At 66.4% G+C, this 14,460-nt stretch overlaps 1 protein-coding gene across 1 annotated transcript in view; it reads left to right on the top strand.

The window, feature by feature from the left end:
• wdr46 (WD repeat domain 46) overlaps nucleotides 1-14,460 on the top strand; it is a 44,512-nt gene that overhangs the window by 23,807 nt on the left and 6,245 nt on the right. The window contains exons 6-7 of the mRNA XM_072475829.1: nucleotides 5,135-5,282; nucleotides 5,708-5,802. Of these exons, the coding sequence (XP_072331930.1) occupies nucleotides 5,135-5,282; nucleotides 5,708-5,802 (243 nt within the window). The remainder of the gene's footprint in view (nucleotides 1-5,134; nucleotides 5,283-5,707; nucleotides 5,803-14,460) is intronic.

Here is a 14,460-nt window from a genome sequence, read left to right as displayed (position 1 = left end):
GAGCCGCGCACTCCCGGGGTCGGAGCGAGAGCCGCGCACTCCCGGGGCCGGAGCGAGAGCCGCGCTCTCCCGGGGCCGGAGCGAGAGCTTGACGCGCTCTCCCGGGGCCGGAGCGAGAGCCGGGCCCTCCCGGGGCCGGAGCGAGAGCCGGGCCCTCCCGGGGCCGGAGCGAGAGCCGGGCCCTCCCGGGGCCGGAGCGAGAGCCGCGCACTCCCGGGGCCGGAGCGAGAGCCGCGCACTCCCGGTGCCGGAGCGAGAGCCGCGCAGTCCCGGGGCCGGAGCGAGAGCCGCGCAGTCCCGGTGCCGGAGCGAGAGCCGCGCAGTCCCGGGGCCGGGGCCGGTGCGAGAGCCGCGCTCTCCCGGGGCCGGAGCGAGAGCCGCGCAGTCCCGGGGCCGGGGCCGGAGCGAGAGCCGCGCTCTCCCGGGGCCGGAGCGAGAGCCGCGCACTCCCGGTGCCGGAGCGAGAGCCGCGCAGTCCTGGGGCCGGAGCGAGAGCCGCGCAGTCCCGGTGCCGGAGCGAGAGCCGCGCAGTCCCGGGGCCGGGGCCGGAGCGAGAGCCGCGCTCTCCCGGGGCCGGAGCGAGAGCCGCGCAGTCCCGGGGCCGGGGCCGGAGCGAGAGCCGCGCTCTCCCGGGGCCGGAGCGAGAGCCGCGCACTCCCGGGGCCGGAGCGAGAGCCGCGCTCTCCCGGGGCCGGAGCGAGAGCCGCGCTCTCCCGGGGCCGGAGCGAGAGCCGCGCACTCCCGGGGCCGGAGCGAGAGCTAGACGCTCTCTCCCGGGGCCGGAGCGAGAGCTAGACGCGCTCTCCCGGGGCCGGAGCGAGAGCTAGACGCGCTCTCCCGGGGCCGGAGCGAGAGCTAGACGCGCTCTCCCGGGGCCGGAGCGAGAGCTAGACGCGCTCTCCCGGGGCCGGAGCGAGAGCTAGACGCGCTCTCCCGGGGCCGGAGCGAGAGCTAGACGCGCTCTCCCGGGGCCGGAGCGTGAGCTAGACGCGCTCTCCCGGGGCCGGAGCGAGAGCTAGACGCGCTCTCCCGGGGCCGGAGCGAGAGCTAGACGCGCTCTCCCGGGGCCGGAGCGAGAGCTAGACGCGCTCTCCCGGGGCCGGAGCGAGAGCTAGACGCGCTCTCCCGGGGCCGGAGCGAGAGCTAGACGCGCTCTCCCGGGGCCGGAGCGAGAGCTAGACGCGCTCTCCCGGGGCCGGAGCGAGAGCCGTGCACTCCCGGGGCCGGAGCGAGAGCCGCGCACTCCCGGGGCCGGAGCGAGTGCCGCGCACTCCCGGGGCCGGAGCGAGAGCCGCGCACTCCCGGGGCCCGAGCGAGAGCCGCGCTCTCCCGGGGCCCGAGCGAGATCCGCGCACTCCCGGGGCCGGAGCGAGAGCCGCGCTCTCCCGGGGCCGGAGCGAGAGCCGCGCACTCCCGGGGCCGGAGCGAGAGCCGCGCACTCCCGGGGCCCGAGCGAGAGCCGCGCACTCCCGGGGCCGGAGCGAGAGCCGCGCACTCCCGGGGCCGGAGCGAGAGCCGCGCTCTCCCGGGGCCGGAGCGAGAGCCGCGCACTCCCGGGGCCCGAGCGAGAGCCGCGCACTCCCGGGGCCGGAGCGAGAGCCGCGCTCTCCCGGGGCCGGAGTGAGAGCCGCGCACTCCCGGGGCCCGAGCGAGAGCCGCGCTCTCCCGGGGCCGGAGCGAGAGCCGCGCTCTCCCGGGGCCGGAGCGAGAGCCGCGCACTCCCGGGGCCGGAGCGAGAGCCGCGCACTCCCGGGGCCCGAGCGAGAGCCGCGCTCTCCCGGGGCCGGAGCGAGAGCCGCGCTCTCCCGGGGCCGGAGCGAGAGCCGCGCACTCCCGGGGCCGGAGCGATAGCCGCGCACTCCCGGGGCCGGAGCGAGAGCCGCGCACTCCCGGGGCCGGAGCGAGAGCCGCGCACTCCCGGGGCCGGAGCGAGAGCCGCGCACTCCCGGGGCCGGAGCGAGAGCCGCGCACTCCCGGGACAGGAGCGAGAGCCGCGCACTCCCGGGACGGGAGCGAGAGCCGCGCACTCCCGGGGCCGGAGCGAGAGCCGCGCACTCCCGGGGCCGGAGCGAGAGCCGCGCTCTCCCGGGGGCCGGAGCGAGAGCCGCGCACTCCCGGGGCCGGAGCTAGAGCTTGACGCGCTCTCCCGGGGCCGGAGCGAGAGCCGGGCCCTCCCGGGGCCGGAGCGAGAGCCGGGCCCTCCCGGGGCCGGAGCGAGAGCCGCGCACTCCCGGGGCCGGAGCGAGAGCCGCGCACTCCCGGGGCCGGAGCGAGAGCCGCGCAATCCCGGTGCCGGAGCGAGAGCCGCGCAGTCCCGGGGCCGGAGCGAGAGCCGCGCAGTCCCGGTGCCGGAGCGAGAGCCGCGCAGTCCCGGGGCCGGGGCCGGAGCGAGAGCCGCGCTCTCCCGGGGCCGGAACGAGAGCCGCGCAGTCCCGGGGCCGGGGCCGGAGCGAGAGCCGCGCTCTCCCGGGGCCGGAGCGAGAGCCGCGCTCTCCCGGGGCCGGAGCGAGAGCCGCGCTCTCCCGGGGCCGGAGCGAGAGCCGCGCTCTCCCGGGGCCGGAGCGAGAGCCGCGCACTCCCGGGGCCGGAGCGAGAGCTAGACGCGCTCTCCCGGGGCCGGAGCGAGAGCTAGACGCGCTCTCCCGGGGCCGGAGCGAGAGCTAGACGCGCTCTCCCGGGGCCGGAGCGAGAGCTAGACGCGCTCTCCCGGGGCCGGAGCGAGAGCTAGACGCGCTCTCCCCGGGGCCGGAGTGAGAGCCGCGCACTCCCGGGGCCGGAGCGAGAGCAGCGCACTCCCGGGGCCGGAGCGACAGCCACGCACTCCCGGGGCCGGAGCGAGAGCCGCGCACTCCCGGGGCCGGAGCTAGAGCCGCGCTCTCCCGGGGCCGGAGCGAGAGCTAGACGCGCACTCCCGGGGCCGGAGCGAGAGCCGCGCACTCCCGGGGCCGGAGCTAGAGCCGCGCTCTCCCGGGGCCGGAGCGAGAGCTAGACGCGCTCTCCCGGGGCCCGAGCGAGAGCCGCGCACTCCCGGGGCCCGAGCGAGAGCCGCGCACTCCCGGGGCCCGAGCGAGAGCCGCGCACTCCCGGGGCCGGAGCGAGAGCTGCGCACTCCCGGGGCCGGAGCGAGAGCCGCGCACTCCCGGGGCCCGAGCGAGAGCCGCGCACTCCCGGGGCCGGAGCGAGAGCCGCGCACTCCCGGGGCCGGAGCGAGAGCTAGACGCGCTCTCCCGGGGCCGGAGCGAGAGCCGCGCACTCCCGGGGCCGGAGCGAGAGCCGCGCACTTCCCGGGGCCGGAGCGAGAGCCGCGCACTCCCGGGGCCCGAGCGACAGCCGCGCTCTCCCGGGGCCCGAGCGAGAGCCGCGCACTCCTGGGGCCGGAGCGAGAGCCGCGCTCTCCCGGGGCCGGAGCGAGAGCCGGGCCCTCCCGAGGCCGGAGCGAGAGCCGGGCCCTCCCGGGGCCGGAGCGAGAGCCGGGCCCTCCCGGGCCGGAGCGAGAGCCGGGCCCTCCCGGGGCCGGAGCGAGAGCCGGGCCCTCCCGGGGCCGGAGCGAGAGCCGCGCACTCCCGGGGCCGGAGCGAGAGCCGCGCACTCCCGGGGGCCGGAGCGAGAGCCGCGCACTCCCGGGGCCGGAGCGAGAGCCGCGCACTCCCGGGGCCGGAGCGAGAGCCGCGCTCTCCCGGGGCCGGAGCGAGAGCCGCGCACTCCCGGGGCCGGAGCGAGAGCCGCGCTCTCCCGGGGCCGGAGCGAGAGCCGCGCACTTCCCGGGGCCGGAGCGAGAGCCGCGCACCTCCCGGGGCCGGAGCGAGAGCCGCGCACTCCCGGGGCCGGAGCGAGAGCCGCGCACTCCCGGGGCCGGAGCGAGAGCCGCGCACTCCCGGGGCCGGAGCGAGAGCCGCGCTCTCTCCCGGGGCCGGAGCGAGGGGTCAGCTCTCCCCTCGCTCCCCCCCCCCGCCCAATGTCTCCCGCACCGCCCAATGTCTCCCGCACCGCCCAATGTCTCCCCCACCGCCCAATGTCTCCCCCACCGCCCAATGTCTCCCCCACCGCCCAATGTCTCCCCACCGCCCAATGTCTCCCCCACCGCCCAATGTCTCCCCCACCGCCCAATGTCTCCCCCACCGCCCAATGTCTCCCCCACCGCCCAATGTCTCCCCCACCGCCCAATGTCTCCCCACCGCCCAATGTCTCCCCACCGCCCAATGTCTCCCCCACCGCCCAATGTCTCCCCCACCGCCCAATGTCTCCCCCACCGCCCAATGTCTCCCCCACCGCCCAATGTCTCCCCCACCGCCCAATGTCTCCCCCCCGCCCGCTGTCTCCCCCCCGCCCGCTGTCTCCCCCCCCGCCCGCTGTCTCCCCCCCGCCCGCTGTCTCCCCCCGCCCGCTGTCTCCCCCCCGACCCTGTCTCCCCCCGCCCGCTGTCTCCCCCCCGCCCGCTGTCTCCCCCCCGCCCGCTGTCTCCCCCCCGCCCGCTGTCTCCCCCCGCCCGCTGTCTCCCCCGCCCGCTGTCTCCCCCCCGCCCGCTGTCTCCCCCCGCCCGCTGTCTCCCCCCCGCCCGCTGTCTCCCCCCCGCCCGCTGTCTCCCCCCCGCCCGCTGTCTCCCCCCCGCCCGCTGTCTCCCCCCCGCCCGCTGTCTCCCCCCCGCCCGCTGTCTCCCCCCCGCCCGCTGTCTCCCCCCCGCCCGCTGTCTCCCCCCCGCCCGCCGTCTCCCCCCCGCCCGCCGTCTCCCCCCCGCCCGCCGTCTCCCCCCCGCCCGCCGTCTCCCCCCCCGCCCGCCGTCTCCCCCCCGCCCGCCGTCTCCCCCCCGCCCGCCGTCTCCCCCCCGCCCGCCGTCTCCCCCCCCGCCCGCCGTCTCCCCCCCCCGCCCGCCGTCTCCCCCCCGCCCGCCGTCTCCCCCCCCCCCCCGCCCGCTGTCTCCCCCTGCCCCCCCCAGGCACAGTCTCCCCCGAGTCTGTAGGAGGCCCTCGATGTTGGGCATTATTCACGTTTCCGTGCAGGGCCGACCTTGAACCCTCCCTGCTGTTTGAAGTGTGACTCCTGTCAGAGTCTCTCCCCAGTCTCCCCCAATCCCGTTTCAGTCTCCAATACGTTTCTGCTTTGTCTGAACCTCGCCCTGTGACCCTTCCTCCCGCAGGTTTACAAGGACATTCACCAGGCAAAGGTGAGGTCGCCCTACCTGAGTCACTCTGTCCGCGAGGGGGTGCACGGACTGCAGTTCTGTCCCCACGAAGACGTGTTGGGTGTGGGGCACGGCCAGGGATTCACCAGCATGCTGGTGCCAGGCAAGTAGTGAGACTACCCCTCGCCCTGCGGGGTGGTGGGGGAGGGGGGGGGTAGTGCCAGGCGGGCAGGGTGACGAATTGGGGAGGTGGGGGAGACGTGGTGATGACCCTGGACGGGTAATCCAGTGACCCTGGCTAATGACCTCTTTGTTAATGACCCGTGGGCCCTGTTGAGGGGGTGGGGGAGGGGGGATGAGGGGGAGGCTGCCGAGGGGGTGGGGGTAGCCTGTAGAGGGGGTGGGGGGAGGCTGCCGAGGGGGTGGGGGGAGGCTGCCGAGGGGGTGGGGGTAGCCTGTAGAGGGGGTGGTGAGGATGTTGGGGTGAGGGTGTTGAGGTAGCATGTTGAGGGTGTTGCGGGTGAGGGGTAGCATGTTGAGGGTAGCGGTCACACTGAACGTGTTGCTCTGATCCACACGCGTGTGTAGGTTCTGCTGAAGCGAATTTCGATGCCCTGGAATGTAATCCGTACCGGAGTAAGAAACAGCGGCAGGAATGGGAGGTCAAGGCTCTGCTGGAGAAGGTAACTGGCTCCTCACTGCTTTCAACATCACCTTCACAGGGTTATGGGAGAGGTGTTTTCCCAACCCCAAAATGTATCTTGGAGTTCAACCAACCTCCCTCTTTTATGGATCGTTGCTGTTGAAGCACACGGCTTGTTCCCCAGGAGTGGGATTACAATTATGGACACGTTTTTAACACAAAACAATGTTTATTCCATTAACTCAACTTAACCTGTTAAATAAACATTGGATCCCTTAACACCCCTTACTGCAAAGATAACCCCGAAAATATTATAACACTAAATCCCGCAAATATTCCTTCAAACATCCAAAAGGATTCAAACCTTCACAACAGCAACACACCAGGTCACAGTTAATATATATTTTCTGTTTGATGGCAGAGACATACCAGCTTGGTTGACTTCAGCTCCAGCACCTTGCTTTTCTTCCTGCAGCTCTCTGGAAACAGACAGGCACACCCAAGCTGCTTTTTCAAACTGGCTTTCTCCTTTTAAGCAGCTCACAGCAAACCAGCCAGGCACTTTCCAGCTGCTCTCAGCTAAACTGGAATCGAAAGCAGAAGTTAGCTCCGCCCCCCCCCCGTGACATCACTTCAGTAAGATGATCAACTCCATTCCTTCAAGGTACATTGCTTAAACATCCATTTCTTAAAGGTGCTCTCACATGACAATATCCACTCAGGATGTGGCTACGCCACACTGCCCCCTCATCATACCCTCTGTAACAGGGCACCGTGTCCGGGTGGCAAATCCCTCTCCGCCCTTACCCACTCTCGCACCCACTCCGAACCCCTCTCCCTCCTCACCCACTCCAAACCCCTCCATCCTCACCCACTCCAAACCCCCCTCCCTCCTCACCCACTCCAAACCCCTCCCATCCTCACCCACTCCAAACCCCTCCATCCTCACCCACTCCAAACCCCCCTCCCTCCTCACCCACTCCAAACCCCTCCATCCTCACCCACTCCAAACCCCTCCATCCTCACCCACTCCAAACCCCCCTCCCTCCTCACCCACTCCAAACCCCTCCATCCTCACCCACTCCGAACCCCTCTCCATCCTCACCCACTCCAAACCCCCCTCCATCCTCACCCACTCCAAACCCCCCTCCATCCTCACCCACTCCAAACCCCTCCATCCTCACCCACTCCAAACCCCTCTCCATCCTCACCCACTCCAAACCCCCTCCGCCCTCACCCACTCCGAACCCCCTCTGCCCTCACCCACTCCGAACCCCTCTCCATCCTCACCCACTCCATACCCCTCCATCCTCACCCACTCCGAACCCCTCTCCATCCTCACCCACTCCAAACCCCCTCCGCCCTCACCCACTCCGAACCCCTCTCCCTCCTCACCCACTCCAAACCCCTCCATCCTCACCCACTCCAAACCCCCCTCCCTCCTCACCCACTCCAAACCCCTCCATCCTCACCCACTCCGAACCCCCTCTCCGCCCTCACCCACTCTGAACCCCTCCATCCTCACCCACTCCGAACCCCCCTCCATCCTCAGCCACTCCAAACCCCCCTCCATCCTCACCCACTCCAAACCCCCTCCGCCCTCACCCACTCCGAACCCCTCTCCCTCCTCACCCACTCCAAACCCCTCCATCCTCACCCACTCCAAACCCCCTCCCTCCTCACCCACTCAAACCCCTCCATCCTCACCCACTCCGAACCCCCTCTCCGCCCTCACCCACTCCGAACCCCTCCATCCCCACCCACTCCAAACCCGCCTCCCTCCTCACCCACTCCAAACCCCTCCATCCTCACCCACTCCGAACCCCTCTCCGCCCTCACCCACTCCGAACCCCCCTCCATCCTCAGCCACTCCAAACCCCCCTCCATCCTCACCCACTCCAAACCCCCTCCGCCCTCACCCACTCCAAACCCCCCTCCATCCTCACCCACTCCAAACCCATCTCCATCCTCACCCACTCCAAACCCATCTCCCTCCTCACCCACTCCGAACCCCTCTCCATCCTCATCCACTCCAAACCCCCCTCCCTCCTCACCCACTCCAAACCCCTCCGCCCTCACCCACTCCGAAACCCCCTCCCTCCTCACCCACTCCGAACCCCTCCATCCTCACCCACTCCAAACCCCCCTCCCTCCTCACCCACTCCAAACCCCCCTCCCTCCTCACCCACTCCAAACCTCTCTCCGCTCTCACCCACTCCGAACCCCCTCCGCCCTCACCTACTCCAAACCCCTCTCCGCTCTCACCCACTCCAAACCCCTCTCTGCCCTCACCCACTCCGAACCCCTCCATCCTCACCCACTCCAAACCCCCCTCCATCCTCACCCACTCCAAACCCCCCTCCATCCTCACCCACTCCGAACCCCCCTCCATCCTCACCTACTCCAAACCCCTCTCCGCTCTCACCCACTCCAAACCCCCCTCCGCCCTCACCCACTCCAAACCCCTCTCCATCCGCACCCACTCCGAACCCCTCTCCCTCCTCACCCACTCCGAACCCCCTCCGCCCTCACCCACTCCAAACCCCTCTCCATCCTCACCCACTCCGAACCCCTCTCCCTCCTCACCCACTCCGAACCCCTCTCCCTCCTCACCCACTCCGAACCCCCCTCCGCCCTCACCCACTCCAAACCCCCCTCCCTCCTCACCCACTCCGAACCCCTCTCCTTCCTCACCCACTCCAAACCCCTCTCCCTCCTCACCCACTCCAAACCCCTCTCCTTCCTCACCCACTCCAAACCCCTCTCCGCCCTCACCCACTCCAAACCCCCCTCCACCCTCACCCACTCTAAACCCCCCCAACCACCCTCACCCACTCCAAACCCCCCTCCCTCCTCACCCACTCCAAACCCCTCCGCCCTCACCCACTCCGAACCCCCCTCCCTCCTCACCCACTCCGAACCCCTCCATCCTCACCCACTGCAAACCCCCCTCCCTCCTCACCCACTCCAAACCCCTCCATCCTCACCCACTCCGAACCCCCTCTCCGCCCTCACCCACTCCGAACCCCCCTCCCTCCTCACCCACTCCGAACCCCTCCATCCTCACCCACTCCAAACCCCCCTCCATCCTCACCCACTCCAAACCCCCCTCCATCCTCACCCACTCCGAACCCCCCTCCCTCCTCACCCACTCCAAACCCCTCTCCATCCTCACCCACTCCAAACCGCCCACACCCACTCCAAATCCCCCTCCCTCCTCACCCACTCCAAACCCCCTTCCATCCTCACCCACTCCAAACCCGCCTCCGCCCTCACCCACTCCAAACCCCCTCCATCCTCACCCACTCCGAACCCCCCTCCGCCCTCACCCACTCCAAACCCTCTCCATCCTCACCCACTCCAAACCCCTCTCCATCCTCACCCACTCCAAACCCCTCTCCCTCCTCACCCACTCCAAACCCCTCTCCCTCCTCACCCACTCCAAACCCCTCTCCATCCTCACCCACTCCAAACCCCTCTCCGACCTCACCCACTCCAAACCCCCCTCCACCCTCACCCACTCTAAACCCCCCCTCCACCCTCACCCACTCCAAACCCCCCTCCACCCTCACCCACTCCAAACCCCCCTCCCTCCTCACCCACTCCAAACCCCCTCCCTCCTCACCCACTCCAAACCCCTCCGCCCTCACCCACTCCGAACCCCCCTCCCTCCTCACCCACTCCGAACCCCTCCATCCTCACCCACTGCAAACCCCCCTCCCTCCTCACCCACTCCGAACCCCTCCATCCTCACCCACTCCAAACCCCCCTCCATCCTCACCCACTCCAAACCCCCCTCCATCCTCACCCACTCCGAACCCCCCTCCCTCCTCACCCACTCCAAACCCCTCTCCATCCTCACCCACTCCAAACCGCCCACACCCACTCCAAATCCCCCTCCGCCCTCACCCACTCCAAACCCCCTCCATCCTCACCCACTCCAAACCCCTCTCCATCCTCACCCACTCCAAACCCCTCTCCCTCCTCACCCACTCCAAACCCCTCTCCATCCTCACCCACTCCAAACCCCTCTCCATCCGCACCCACTCCGAACCCCCCTCCATCCTCACCCACTCCAAACCCCCCTCCCTCCTCACCCACTCCAAACCCCTCTCCCTCCTCACCCACTCCGAACCCCCCTCCGCCCTCACCCACTCCGAAGCCCCTCCGCCCTCACCCACTCCGAACCCCCCTCCGCCCTCACCCACTCCAAACCCCTCTCCATCCTCACCCACTCCGAACCCCCCTCCGCCCTCACCCACTCCAAACCCCTCCATCCTCACCCACTCCAAACCCCTTTCCGTCCTCACCCACTCCAAACCCCCCTCCGCCCTCACCCACTCCAAACCCCCCTCCATCCTCACCCACTCCGAACCCCCCTCCGCCCTCACCCACTCCGAAGCCCCCTCCGCCCTCACCCACTCCGAACCCCCCCTCCGCCCTCACCCACTCCAAACCCCTCTCCATCCTCACCCACTCCAAACCCCTCTCCATCCTCACCCACTCCGAACCCCCCTCCGCCCTCACCCACTCCAAACCCCTCTCCCTCCTCACCCACTCCGAACCCCTCTCCTTCCTCACCCACTCCAAACCCCTCTCCCTCCTCACCCACTCCAAACCCCTCTCCCCCCTCACCCACTCCAAACCCCCCAACCTCCTCACCCACTCCAACCCCCCCTCCGCCCTCACCCACTCCAAACCCCCCTCCCTCCTCACCCACTCCAAACCCCCCTCCGCCCTCACCCACTCCAAACCCCCCTCCCTCCTCACCCACTCCGAACCCCCCTCCATCCTCACCCTCTCCAAACCCCCCTCCGCCCTCACCCACTCCAAACCCCCCTCCGTCCTCACCCACTCCAAACCCCCCTCCGTCCTCACCCACTCCAAACCCCTCTCCCTCCTCACCCACTCCAAACCCCCCTCCGCCCTCACCCACTCCAAACCCCCCTCCGCCCTCACCCACTCCAAACCCCTCTCCCTCCTCACCCACTCCAAACCCCTCTCCCTCCTCACCCACTCCAAACCCCCCTCCGCCCTCACCCACTCCAAACCCCCCTCCGCCCTCACCCACTCCAAACCCCCCTCCGTCCTCACCCACTCCAAACCCCCCTCCGCCCTCACCCACTCCAAACCCCCCCTCCGTCCTCACCCACTCCAAACCCCCCTCCGCCCTCACCCACTCCAAAACCCTCTCCGCCCTCACCCACTCCAAACCCCTTTCCGTCCTCACCCACTCCAAACCCCCCTCCGCCCTCACCCACTCCAAACCCCCCTCCGCCCTCACCCACTCCAAAACCCTCTCCGTCCTCACCCACTCCAAAACCCTCTCCGTCCTCACCCACTCCAAACCCCTCTCCCTCCTCACCGACCCCAAACCCCTCTCCGCCCTCACCCACTCCAAACCACCCTCACCCACTCCAAACCCCCCTCCGTCCTCACCCACTCCAAACCCCTTTCCGTCCTCACCCACTCCAAACCCCCCTCCGCCCTCACCCACTCCAAAACCCTCTCCGTCCTCACCCACCCCAAACCCCTCTCCGCCCTCACCCACTCCAAACCACCCCCACCCTCACCCACTCCAAACCCCCCCTCCGTCCTCACCCACTCCAAACCCCCCTCCGTCCTCACCCACTCCAAACCCCCCTCCGTCCTCACCACTCCAAACCCCCCTCCTCCTCACCCACTCCAAACCCTCTCCCTCCTCACCCACTCCAAACCCCCCTCCCTCCTCACCCACTCCAAACCCCTCTCCGCCCTCACCCACTCCAAACCCCCCTCCGCCCTCACCCACTCCAAACCCCCCTCCATCCTCACCCACTCCGAACCCCTCTCCGCCCTCACCCACTCCAAACCCCCCTCCGTCCTCACCCACTCCAAACCTCTCTCCCTCCTCACCCACTCCGAACCCCCCTCCGCCCTCACCCACTCCAAACCTCTCTCCATCCTCACCCACTCCAAACCCCTCTCCCTCCTCGCCCTCTCCAAACCCCTTTCCGTCCTCACCCACTCCAAACCCCCCTCCGTCTTCACCCACTCCAAACCCCTCTCCCTCCTCACCCACTCCAAACTCCCCTCCGCCCTCACCCACTCCAAACCTCTCTTCCTCCTCACCCACTCCAAACCCCCCTCCGTCCACACCCACTCAAACCCCCCTCCGTCCACACCCACTCCAAACCCCTCTCCCTCCTCACCCACTCCAAACCCCTCTCCCTCCTCACCCACTCCAAACCCCTCTCCCTCCTCACCCACTCCAAACCCCTCTCCCTCCTCACCCACTCCAAACCCCTCTCCGTCCTCACCCACTCCAAACCCCTCTCCATCCTCGCCCACTCCAAACCCCTCTCCATCCTCACCCACTCCAAACCCCTCTCCCTCCTCACCCACTCCAAACCCCTCTCCATCCTCACCCACTCCAAACCCCCCTCCGTCCTCACCCACTCCAAACCCCCCTCCGTCCTCACCCACTCCAAACCCCCCTCCGTCCTCACCCACTCCAAACCCCCCTCCGTCCTCACCCACTCCAAACCCCTCTCCATCCTCGCCCACTCCAAACCCCTCTCCATCCTCACCCACTCCAAACCCCTCTCCCTCCTCACCCAATCCAAACCCCCCTCCCTCCTCACCCACTCCAAACCCCCCTCCATCCTCACCCACTCCGAACCCCCCTCCCTCCTCAACCACTCCAAACCCCCCTCCGCCCTCACCCACTCCAAACCCCCCTCCGTCCTCACCCACTCCAAACCCCCCTCCGTCCTCACCCACTCCAAACCCCTCTCCATCCTCACCCACTCCAAACCCCTCTCCATCCTCGCCCACTCCAAACCCCTTTCCGTCCTCACCCACTCCAAACCCCCCTCCGTCTTCACCCACTCCAAACCTCTCTTCCTCCTCACCCACTCCAAACCCCCCTCCGCCCTCACCCACTCCAAACCCCTCTCCATCCTATAAGACCATAAGACATAGGAGCGGCAATAAGGCCATTCGGCCCATCGAGTCCACTCCGCCATTCAATCATGGCTGATTTCAACTCCATTTACCCGCTCTCTCTCCATAGCCCTTAATTCCTCGAGAAATCAAACATTTATCAACTTCTGTCTTAAAGACACTCAACGTCCCGGCCTCCACCGCCCTCTGTGGCAATGAATTCCACAGACCCACCACTCTCTGGCTGAAGAAATTTCTCCTCATCTCTGTTCTAAAGTGACTCCCTTTTATTCTAAGGCTGTGCCCCCGGGTCCTAGTCTCCCCTGCTAATGGAAACAACTTCCCTACGTCCAGCCTATCTAAGCCATTCATTATCTTGTAAGTTTCTATTAGATCTCCCCTCAACCTCCTAAACTCCAATGAATATAATCCCAGGATCCTCAGACGTTCATCGTATGTTAGGCCTACCATTCCTGGGATCATCCGTGTGAATCTCCGCTGGACCCGCTCCAGTGCCAGTATGTCCTTCCTGAGGTGTGGGGCCCAAAATTGCTCACAGTATTCTAAATGGGGCCTAACTAATGCTTTATAAAGCTTCAGAAGTACATCCCTGCTTTTATATTCCAAGCCTCTTGAGATAAATGACAACATTGCATTTGCTTTCTTAATTACGGACTCAACCTGCAAGTTTACCTTTAGAGAATCCTGGACTAGGACTCCCAAGTCCCTTTGCACTTCAGCATTATGAATTTTGTCACCGTTTAGAAAATAGTCCACGCCTCTATTCTTTTTTCCAAAGTGCAAGACCTCGCACTTGCCCACGTTGAATTTCAACAGCCATTTCTTGGACCACTCTCCTAAACTGTCTAAATCTTCCTGCAGCCTCCCCACCTCCTCCATACTACCTGCCCCTCCACCTATCTTTGTATCATCGGCAAACTTAGCCAGAATGCCCCCAGTCCCGTCATCTAGATCGTTAATATATAAAGAGAACAGCTGTGGCCCCAACACTGAACCCTGCGGGACACCACTCGTCACCGGTTGCCATTCCGAAAAACAACCTTTTATCCCAACTCTCTGCCTTCTGCCTGACAGCCAATCGTCAATCCATGTTAGTACCTTGCCTCGAATACCATGGGCCCTTATTTTACTCAGCAGTCTCCCTTGAGGCACCTTATCAAAGGCCTTTTGGAAGTCAAGATAGATAACATCCATTGGCTCTCCTTGGTCTAACCTATTTGTTATCTCTTCAAAGAACTCTAACAGGTTTGTCAGGCACGACCTCCCCTTACTAAATCCATGCTGACTTGTCCTAATCCGACCCTGCACTTCCAAGAATTTAGAAATCTCATCCTTAACAATGGATTCTAAAATCTTGCCAACAACCGAGGTTAGGCTAATTGGCCTATAATTTTCCATCTTTTTCCTTGTTCCCTTCTTGAACAGGGGGGTTACAACAGCGATTTTCCAATCCTCTGGGACTTTCCCTGACTCCAGTGACTTTTGAAAGATCATAACTAACGCCTCCACTATTTCTTCAGCTATCTCCTTTAGAACTCTAGGATGTAGTCCATCTGGGCCCGGAGATTTATCAATTTTTAGACCTCTTAGTTTCTCTAGCACTTTCTCCTTTGTGATGGATACCATATTCAACTCTGCCCCCTGACTCTCCTGAATTGTTGGGATACTACTCATGTCTTCTACTGTGAAGACTGACGCAAAGTACTTATTTAGTTCCTCAGCTATTTCCTTGTCTCCCATCACAAAATTACCA

Source organism: Scyliorhinus torazame, chromosome 14, assembly GCF_047496885.1.
Source record: "Scyliorhinus torazame isolate Kashiwa2021f chromosome 14, sScyTor2.1, whole genome shotgun sequence".
NCBI lineage: Eukaryota > Metazoa > Chordata > Chondrichthyes > Carcharhiniformes > Scyliorhinidae > Scyliorhinus > Scyliorhinus torazame.
The sequence above is the reverse complement of the archived record's forward strand: the minus strand, read 5'-3'. Positions and strand labels throughout refer to the sequence as shown.